Source organism: Periplaneta americana, chromosome 14 (genome assembly GCF_040183065.1).
Source record: "Periplaneta americana isolate PAMFEO1 chromosome 14, P.americana_PAMFEO1_priV1, whole genome shotgun sequence".
NCBI lineage: Eukaryota > Metazoa > Arthropoda > Insecta > Blattodea > Blattidae > Periplaneta > Periplaneta americana.
In genome coordinates this window covers 152,108,235-152,119,608 of record NC_091130.1, presented here as the reverse complement: position 1 = coordinate 152,119,608, position 11,374 = coordinate 152,108,235, and the positions used below count along the sequence as shown (strand labels likewise).

At 34.5% G+C, this 11,374-nt stretch overlaps 1 protein-coding gene across 1 annotated transcript; it reads left to right on the top strand.

The window, feature by feature from the left end:
• Nucleotides 1–243: 243 nt before the first annotated feature.
• Nucleotides 244–10,435, top strand: LOC138713862 (uncharacterized). The gene is made up of 3 exons (XM_069846326.1): nucleotides 244–406; nucleotides 3,329–3,438; nucleotides 7,358–10,435. The coding sequence occupies exons 1-3, from the start codon at nucleotides 259–261 to the stop codon at nucleotides 7,613–7,615; spliced, it is 516 nt and encodes a 171-aa protein (XP_069702427.1). The 5' UTR covers nucleotides 244–258; the 3' UTR covers nucleotides 7,616–10,435.
• Nucleotides 10,436–11,374: the final 939 nt, after the last annotated feature.

Sequence of the window (11,374 nt, the reverse complement as noted above, 5' to 3'; positions counted from 1 at the left end):
TAAATGAGTCAATACTGTATATGAAAACAAAAATAAGTGAGGATATAATAGAAGGTAAGAAAAACAATTGCCGTCTAATAAGAAGATCCACGATGAAGATTAATATTCTCTGCAGTGACTTCCCCAGTTCGTTATTACTTTCCCATTAAGATCGAACTGGCGAGTTGCCGACCTTGGGCTCCCTCGCTGCACATGCTTCTAAGAAACAATAAGCACGGGTAACCACTTTGCCTACCGCCTCTTTTATTTGTACCCAACATGCAGATTGTGCACGGGAATTTACTGGAATTCCCGCACGTCTTTCTTGTATCCCAAGTCATATATATAAGACACAGGCTTCACACTTCCAGCATCATTCCTGAAGAACTACATTTCAGTCCAGCACTTGCAGCAAGTTCCAAACACAGTGAGTATAAGATTACGCTATTATGTAAGTTACTTAATATACAAAATGTCAGTCAGTAAGTGTTAGCCGATCGCTCAGTCAGTCAATAAATGGGTTTCAATCTCTCAATCAATCAATCTGAGAGTCAACGAACCTAATCATTTTTGAGTCAACCAGAAATTCTTCTACATGAAGTGAATAGTCAACGGATGTGTCAACAATTAAGTTAACTCAGCTATCTGGTCAGTCATTAAATCAATGCATCACGCAAATATTCACTCACCCATTCATTAATCTATTCATGATTCGATTCACCTTTCTTTCCTAACTAATCTGTCCTAAGTACAACGTAGTGTTCCACAGAAATAACTTAAAATGTTTATTTCGTTTTTTATCCCCGTATATTGTTTGTAATTTGCATTACAACTTAAGTATTTCAGAAGTATTTATTTCCTGTAACATACTCATACGCTACGCTGCACTTGCTTACTTACTTATGGCTTTTAAGAAACCCGGAAGTTCATTGCCGCTCTCACATAAGCCCGCCGCGTCGGTCCCTATCCTGTGCAAGATTAATCCAGTCTCTACCATCACATCCCACCTCCCTCAAATCTATTTCAATATTACCCACCCATCTACGTTTCGGCCTCCCCAAAATTCTTATTCCCTCTGGGCTCCCAGCTAACACTCTATACGTATTTCTTGATTCGCCTACACGTGCTACATGCCCTGTCCATCTCAAACGTCTGGATTTAATGTTCCTAATTGTCAGGTGAAGAATACAATGCGTGCAGTTCTGCGTTGTGTAACTTTCTCCATTCTCCTGCAACTTCATCCCTTTTAGCCTCACATATTTTCCTAAGAACCTTATTCTCAAACACCCTTAACCTCTGTTCCTATCTAAAAGTGAGAGTCCAAGTTTCACAACCATACAGAACAACCGGTAATATAACAATTTTGTAAATTCTAACTTTCAGCTTTTTTGAGAGCAGACTAGATGACAAAAGCTTGTCAACCGAGTAATAACAGGCATTTCCCATATTTATTCTGCGTTTATTAATTCTGCATTATAGAGGCTAAAACAAGTTTTTTTTTCTTGTAAAAGCGAGAATTTCCAAAATAAAATTCAGGTTACAGTTTTATTATTAGAATAGATATAATTCAATTTTAACCCATAACGGTTGTGATACCATAAAGGCAATCACCTTTGTTTTTTCTAATGAGTTGTACATTAAAACCACTGGCTACTTTATTCAACCAAAAAACTGCATGTTGTAATTCATTTTCATTTCTAATACATCTCGGTTCGTCATCTGCATAAGTAATATTGAAAATATCATCATTCTTTCTTCACCCACTCTTTTTAACTCGCTCCATTCTCCTCCTTATCCACATTTCAAATGCTTCTAGGCGCTTATCTTATTTCGTCGCAATGTTCTTGTGTCTGTCCCATACAATGCTACACTCCACACAAAGCACTTCACTAGTCTCTTCCTTAGTTCTTTTTCCAGAGGTCCGCAGAAGATGCTCCTTTTTCTATCAAAAGCTTCCTTTGTTTTTGCTATTGTCCTTTTGATTTCTGGCAGCAGCTCATGTTACTGCTTATAGTACACCCCAAGTATTTAAAGTTTTACCTTAAAACAGTAGAATTATTACGATCAATTTCATCGCAAACGTTTTTGTAATCTATATAATCGAAATAAGTTAGTGAATAAAAATTTTCATACTTTCCCTTCGTAATGAAATAAAAACGTTAATTAATTTTCGTGCAGCATTATCTATACTAATAATAAATCTGTAGCCGAAATTTTTCTGGTAATTTTCGATTTTCCGAAAATAATTGGCCCTAACATATATAATTAACCACCCTGAAACCGAAAATCTCTTTTTTTAAATTTTTGTTTGTATGTTTGTCTGTATGTTTGGTACCTTTTCACGCGATAATGGCTGAACGGATTTAGATGGAAATTGGAATATAAATTAAGTTCGTTGTAACTTAGATTATAGGCTATATGGCATTCAAAATACATTATTTAAAAGGGGGGGGGTTATAAGGGGGGCCTGAATTAAATCAATCGAAATATCTCCCTTATTATTGATTTTTGTGAAAAATATTACATAACAAAAGTTTCTTTAAAAATAATTTGCGATAAGTTTTATTCCTTGAAAAATTTTGATAGGACTGATATTTAATGAGATAAATGAGTTTTAAAATTAAAATAACTGCCATCTAAGGCCGAGTAATGAATTAAAAAACAAATGACTTCGTCTATAAGGGGCCTTGGACAGTAACAATCGAAAGCTATGAAAGATAGCCTACAGAGAATGTTTCTGCGTTTGTATGAAGTAATATCGGAAGCTAAATTAACCGATTTGTATAATTAATTATTATTTCACCATTGGAAAATGTAGTTTCTCTAGATGGATATAATGCTATAATGTTATCACAGTAACTTCTGAGTGAATCGAGGACAGGTAAGATTAAAATAGATTCTTATGCACAGAAAACTTGATAGGCTATTCTGTATATTCGTTTCCTGTATTTCCTAAACTCATTTTTATGACCAAATGAGTGGTCTCTGGATCAAAATGATCGCATTTTAATTTTTTAATTCAATTTAAATTAAGTAACATAATAAACGATATATCCTTCTATCAAACACGAATGTTCCCTGGATCAAATGTTCTATTTTAATTATGTAATTACTTTATATTTATTTCTAACGTGTGCAGCATAGCGCACGGGTACGGCTAGTATAACATATAAAAAGAAACCGCTAAGTTCTTCTTTCGTGTTGCTATAGTTACTCTAAAGTTATGTTAACTATCCTTTTTAACACTTATTCTACATCCTGTGCAAACATTGGTATAGGATGGAATGAAACCTCATCGTATATAGTACGTGTTTTGTTTTGTTTTTTATTATTCATTTGTTTGTTCCAGCTCTCACCATGAAGGCGTTCGTCATGTTTTTCGTTGCCATGAGCGTTGTCGCTGCTGTATGCCTGGCGATGCCGTCTCCCGGCGAGCCTAAGGTGGAAGAATTCTCAGAAGTGAGTCTGCAGTTATTTCTGTTTGCACAACACTTGTAAATGCACGTAACTGCTAGTAATACTGCAAGTGATGTATTTTAGGAAAACTAAACGAAGTTTCACGTTTTCAAATAGGAAACAATGTAGTTCAAAAGAATGGATACACATTTTCTTCTTTTTCTTTCTTCTAGATATTCTATTTTATATTCCACTGTCTCAATTATAAGTAATACTAGTGGCTTATGCAGCAAACTGAGTTCATTAGAAGTTCAAAATTAAAGATTTCCAGATTTATTTTCTAGAAAGAACACCAGGCATTTTGAAATTTATTTAGTTCCATAATAATGAAACTTACTTCACAGAATATGTAAGCAACGCGATAATTCAATTAACCCTCCTACTACCAAGGTTTTTCACAACTTACTACTCCCACCAAGGGGGGGGGGTAATGTAACTACCCCAATAAAAATCATACATCAGTCTTCGTTAAGCATTTGGAATATAAACAATTTATGTATTATAGATTATAGACTTACAAAAAATGTAAAAATACAAAATAATCATACTACTTTTAAAGACACAGGGTGGTTCAAAAGTCGTGTTCCATTTTGTTGAAAACGTATACCAAAATTAATGTACTTGAGATAGCCTATGTTACTGGTGACGCTATAAGGTAACATACACAGTAAATTTAAATTTTCCTCTCTTTTATTTCAAGACAAACTCCTCAGTACTACATCATTTTGACATGGTGGAAAGCACATTTACAAACTATGGGAGTCACAGTACTATAACATAAATTGGAAATCATTTCAGTTGGTCATTGAAAATTAAATATAAGAATGCCATATACAGGGTGGAAGGTAAGGTAGTATATTAATTGACAGGAGCCATAGATCTCATTATTTAAAGTAAGTTTTGCCAAATAAAACAAATTATAGGACTTACGGATAGTGAGATAATTACAAGTGTTTCGAAAGCGCTGACGGCAATTGCAAGATGTCTCAACGCCGCATAAGTAGTACCCCACACACCCAATGCGGTCAGCGACTTGAAGGGGGTGGGTTAAGTTCAACTACCTTTCACAATGTATCTTGCAAAACTGATCTACATGAACTCCGTATAGGGACGTAACTGTTATTTCTTTAATGTCAGAAAATGTAAATCAATAACCCGAATGAACAAAATAGCTCGCGTTCGAGCGCAGTTCAATAATGAATACAGAATTATCAACTTACAATGCAATACACTAAGGATTCAATACCAAGAATGGCGTAATAATTTTAATGTAAGCAAGAAATACGTATGGTAATAAAAAGAAATAACGTGAAAATCAGGAAATTATGTCCAAATTAGGGAAAACGCTTAGGATTGAAGTTTCAGTTACAATTAATGAAAAAAGAAATCATGTAACTTTGTGAACAAGGTGTAATTAACATTACAGTTTGTTGTTTTACGAATCACTAATTCTGGGCGCTAATCTATATTAATAATAAACCTGTAAGCGAAATTTTTCTGGTAATTTTCGCTTTTCCAAAAATAATTGGTGTTAACATGTATAATTAATCATCCTGAAACCAAAAATCAGTTTTTTGAAATTTTTGTTTGTATGTCTGTCTGTCTGTCTGGATGTTTGTTACCTTTTCACGCGATAATGGCTGAACGGATTTCGATGAAAATTGGAACATAAATTAAGTTCGTTGTAACTTAGATTTTAGGCTATATAGCATTCAAAATACTTTACTTAAAAGTGGGGTTATAAGGGGGCCTGAATTAAATAAACCGAAGTATCTCGCTTATTATTGATTTTTGTGAAAAATATTACATAACAAACGTTTCTTTAATAATTATTTCCGATAAGTTTTATTCCAGGCAAAATTTTGATAGGACTGATATTTAAGGATATACAAGATTTTTAAAATGACAATACAATACATTTCCACCGCCGCCTCAGATTATAGTGTCGTTGTTCCGTAACTGCTATGTGCAAAAGGAAGAAAAACAAATTGATTCATTCTATGGCAGTAGTGCATAGGAGATCGTGAATTCTTACATTTTTACACAATCAACTCTATTAATTTGGAGGGATTTATTAAAGGATGCATTCAAGACTAATTTAGAAAAATGTTACACGAATTATATTTGCACCAAATGAGTGGTCTCTGGACCAAAATGATAGCATTTTAATTATTTAAATACAATTTAAATTAAGTAGCATATTAAACGATTTATTCTTCTATCAAACACGAATGTTCCCTGGACCCAATGTTCTATTTTAACTATGTAATTACTTTATATTTATTTCTAATAAGTGCAGCGGAGCGCACGGGTACATCCAGTAATGAAATAAAGAGTAATAAACTCTGTAAACCACATTCCACTCACATCTTGCAGGTACTGTTCAAAATGTCCACCATCAGCGTGCGTGCAGCTTTCACATCTTCTAGTCCAATTATGACGAAACTCTGGCCAGCAGTTCTTCACTGTTCCGAATTTCTTGCGCGGCCTGGATCATGTCTAAGTACTCACTATTTATGAACTCTGGCATCTCGTAGTTTTGAAATAAACTAAACTGTATCGCTGTACGTTCAACTGCACACTAATGCAATGTAAACATCATAACTTTTTATTTTATTTTATTGGGTTATTTTAAGACGCTGTATCAACATCTCAGGTTATTTAGCGTCTCAATGATATGAAGGTGATAATGCCGGTGAAATGAGTCCGGGGTCCAGCACCGAAATTTACCCAGCATTTTCTGATATTGGATTGAGGGAAAAACCCGGAAGAAACCTCAACCAGGTAACTTGCCTCGACCAGGTTTCGAACCCGGGCCACCTGGTTTCGCGGCCAGACGCGCTGACCGTAAACATCATAACAGCTGATCAGTTGCGAGTACTAGGCGACAGAGATGCCAGATTTTTAGACCTTCTGTACGTGATTCGACAATCAATGTTTCCAATGTTTCTTCAATCGATTAATTCGAAATCTGTGAATTTTCTAATTAAAATACTGCTGCAACGTGAACGTAACAAACGTTCTCTTCGTTGCTATACAAGAAATTAAACCGTATTTTAAACAGTGTTCGTAAAATTCGCGATCGAAATGTCCGCATAAAAGTATTATTTCTTCAAAGACCTCGCAAAATGGTATTAGACTTTTTTGTTCGTTATATTTTAAGGAATTACGTCCTACAATTAATGTACTACCTTACCTTCCACCCTTTATATAACCATGAGCAACAGCAAAAACATTTGTCTACAATAAAGCAAAATAAAAATTCATCATCCTTGCATGTATTCGGCCTAGTGGCCCGTTACGGTTTCTTGCCAACGCTTGAACTATCTGCCCAAGGATCTCTTGTCCACAGGATGGTAATTAAAAATTTGGCGTGGAATTCTAGAACGAGGCATTCTGATGACATGTGATCTCCAGTTTTGTCTGTATTTCTGTAGGTATTCCATAATCGGTTCAATCTGCAGTTCTTTCAGAATGTCAAAATTTCTAATGTGATCCATTCTCGTGTATCCCGCTGTACGACGCATAAATCTCATTTCTGCCGCCGTTAATCTTTGTGAATTAATATTACGAATCGTCCAAGCTTCACTACCAAAACAGAGTATAGGTCTGGCCAATGTTTTATAAATTCTGGTGCGCGTGTGTTTTTGTATTAAGGTTGGTCAAAATGAAAATTAATTTCTAAAAATAAACAAAAATACGAAAACAATAAATCGCCATCGGTATAGCTCAGTTGGCTAAGGCGCTAGAAATTAAGTCTTGAAATGAACGCTCTGTATATAGTTTATGGCTACAATTATTCTTTATGTTAACATCACCATCGACGAAGAAGTAGGTATCTGGTCTAGCTAGTCCTTAATTGATAATAAAACAATAATATCAATATTGTAAGAGTTTACGAGGATTCCACTGGTGTTCGCAGACGGTGCTCGCTAGGGCCCGACGCTCCCCGATGCCTGGCGACAAGGACAAACCCCGCGCCCATGTGGGAGCGAAAATCAACGAGGAAAGCGGAGTGGGCGTCAAGGCTCAGGTGAACGGCCGGGGCACCTTATACGAGAGCGACGACGGCAGGAGCCGCGTCAACGTGGAGGGGCAGTGGTCCAAGGTGCTGGACGGCCCCCAGAGGGGCAAGCCCCAGCACAAGGCCGGCATCTCGTGGGAATGGGACAGCGACTAAATGTCCTAACTCAACTTCGCAGTACAAACATCTTCATTTCATTTTTATACAAAACAGGAATTCGAAATCACGAAAAGTAAGAACAACTCCAGGTACAACAACGTTATAAAAATACTTAGGCTTATAAAAAATTAATGTCAAGATATCAGGAATTAAAAAAAAAAAGAAAAATACAGGATGGAACAATCATGTCCTGGGTTTACAAGCAAAAATATTACTTCTGAGATTTTTTAAAAGTTTGTTATTTAACGACGCTGTATAAACTACTAGGTTATTTAGCGTCGATGAGATTGGTGATAGTGAGATGGTATTTGGCGAGATGAGGCCGAGGATTCGCCATAGATTACCTAGCACTCACCTTACGGTTGGGGAAAACCTCGGAAAAAACCCAACCAGGTAATAAGCGGGGATCGAACCCGAGCCCGAGCGCAACTTCAGACCGGCAGGCACACTTCTGAGATAAATTTGTTTTATATAATGTACACAATGTATGTGTAGAAGCTCGGAATAACTGGAAAATAAAATACACCTAAAGAGAAACAACTTACTTGAGGATTCACTTTTTTCAGGACAAAAAATGCCTCTTTCTCAGAAGTAATATTTTTGACTTAATGTGTTTTATACAAATCTGGTTTTCAGGTAGTAGCTCCCTGTAAAGCAGGTTTGAATAATTTCAAAGAAAAATAGTTCCGGGGCCGGGTATCGATCCAGTGACACTGGGCGTTGGGTTCTGGCGTCTTGCCAGCCCATTCCAGTTGTGTGGATATAAAGGAAGAGAAGGGTCCCGGGATCGATACCCGGCCCCGGAACAATTTTTCTCTGAAATTAATGTATTTTGCTTGTAAACCTACGATGTTACTATACCTAATAGGCTTACTAACGAAATAATTAAAAATGTTATGTGATATGGGAAAAGCTCCTAGAAAAGGCAAATATAACAAGACAAACCAAAGAAAATATGGGCCAAAAGAATAGACGTATCACAAACTTTTGATGCATGGAGCGAAACAAGGGCTATTATAATTAATAACATTAATATTATAACACTGTCTCCTACTTCTTTGCGGATTAAATGTCTGATCTATTTCGACTTTCTCCAATTTTTTGTTTGTTTTACTACGGGACAGTTCCTTTATACTTGATATACATAATATTATTTGGTTAATTGGTAATCCATTTTATTCAAGTTCGTCACCCATTTCCTTCATATGTGTTCAGTATATATATACTAATTCTTCTCTCAGTTTTACGCTCAATTTTATCACTCCTCGTCACGTTTCTGATATTTACAAAAAATCTAATATCAGAAGTTCTTATTTCATAACGCTTTTGCTTGCAATTTTTCACACTTCGTAACCTTTTTGTATGCAGAACATTAACATGTTTAATATAATTTCATTTTAACGTTTGTTCTTGTCCGATTTTTCAGATATCTTACAATAATTTTAATTTATCTGCCATATATGCACTTGATTTTGCATCTCAAATAATAATAAAAATAATAATGATGATAATAATATTATCCGAAGTAGAATGTTCCTGTAATGTTAAGTCTTTACTAAGTAACAAATTCCATACCACCTAATCGAAATAAACTTCAGTAAATGGACGATGCTGTTAGGATATTTCAGTGGATGACTAATCTATGACGACATATTCACTCGTAAAACAAAATATTGTTATGCTTAATTGCATGTGTTCAAAAGTAACACTTTCGTAATATCATTAACAGAATGTTACCAAAGATTGTAACATCAACATAAGGATCTGTTGTAATTCTGTAATCGGAATATTTATTTTTAATTTATAACTTTATTCTGAATGTAATTCTGTAAATCAGTATATCTTCCTACACTAAGAAGAACATTTCTTCATATTCTAACTTACTTTCCAGTTTAATGTTCTATGTGTGAATACTTTTAAATTTGTAACTTAATTCTTATTGTGAAGGCAGTATGTTACCTAAAAATATTTTTTCGTTTTTCTTTTTTATAATTAACACGTTTTTAATAATTGCCCAAAATAACTCTCAGGAAATAAATTCTATGCTTTGGTAGGCTTTGGATAATACATACACTGCTTGTAATTTCTTTTAAACTTGACAATATTTTACTAATCTTATAAATTATTGCAATTATTAACATTAAAAGAACACAGAAAGGCCATATTAATTGTAGCTTTTTCTGTTACTTTTTCTTAACAGTAGATGATAGAATTTTGTGACGTTCTGAACACATGCTTATGCCACTGCAGTATTGAGTGTACAAAGATATAATAATTCTTATGTTTTTGAAGTCATAGAACAATTTCATTGATTTATCTCTGGGAAATGTGCAATATATTTCACTAACATAAACGTTTATAGTCAAGTGTCTCATCGATGTGAATAAATTTACTGCAATAGATTCAATACTAGCTTTTCTATTGTCCATTCCATTGTTTTCATTTTGGTCATATTAAATTAGTGATGCCATGTAACCAAGTCACTTTCTGTTACATGTATAGTTGTTTTCTTTAGTGAATTTCATAACAGTACGTCATGAAACGTAAACAGTCTGTGATAAAAAAAAAGTGTGAACGTTTTGTATAAAATATTTTGGGAATTATATGTGTTTAGTAGGAAATTTATTGTAATTATTAATGATTTATGAATATTATATTAATGCTAATTGTCAAATAAGTTTCTCACAAAACTTAAAATTATAATTAGTCTATACTTCAATTAAAAAATTGTATTAGTTTTGTATAATGCTTCTTGATATTGTAAATGTATATATTATATTTCTGTGATAAATAAATGGTAAACATAAGACAAACAAACGCAATTTCTCTTTTCATTGGTGACGTCATCATTCCTCTCAGCTCTTTAAGACCTTCTTCTCCTGCGTATAGGTTTCATTGCGATCATATGGATGTTTTTTTTAAGATATTTAAATTTAAAGAAATGACATATTTTCAAAATCTGTCTCCTCTTACAAAACGTTAAAAATTTGGGCTATGTTGTTATTGTTTAAGTATCCCATAACTAGCTAATTCGTTCCTGGATATTCAAGAAATACTTAGAAATGCCGTGATTCCTGCATCAATGCAATGTGAATTCGGAAGAGAGGTTAACAATTTTTAAGGCAACTCCAGATTCAATATTTCAAATCTCTTACAGCCATTGTGTCTCAATCAATCAATCAATCAATCTTTATTTAGCCAGACACTCCAAGAGTATGTGGTGAGTCAAAAGAAGTATGCAAAAAATGCATTAAATTAGCGAAATGAGCGGTTAAAAGATAACATGAATAGATACATAAAAAATTCTTGTACAGGGACATCATTTTATTTTTACTTCAATTTTTATTGTACCTGAGTTTTTGAATGTACTTCACTCCCACCCCTTCTGCTAATGAAGTTCACCCGTCCTCCACACAGATCCAAGACCGCATATACAGTCATAGTAGCCTTACGGTCATAGTAAACAGTACGTTCCAAAAATATGTTCTCGTTTTCCAGTGACGAAAGAGCTTTCAATATTGAATCATTTTCGCACAGGTACTGTTGTCCATTTGCCTACGTCGTATCCCGGTTTCCCCCACCAGCTTTTATTCGCCAGCTAGTGGCTGGGCTGTCTTAGCTCTTTTCTGAGAACATTAATTTCTGTTAGGAATTGGACGTCTACGTAATATTATACAACTGTTTAAAATAACTTAAATAAAAGGGCCTCGTTAAGTAATTAACTGTCACGTGATTTCCTCCCTTTCTACAATCCTA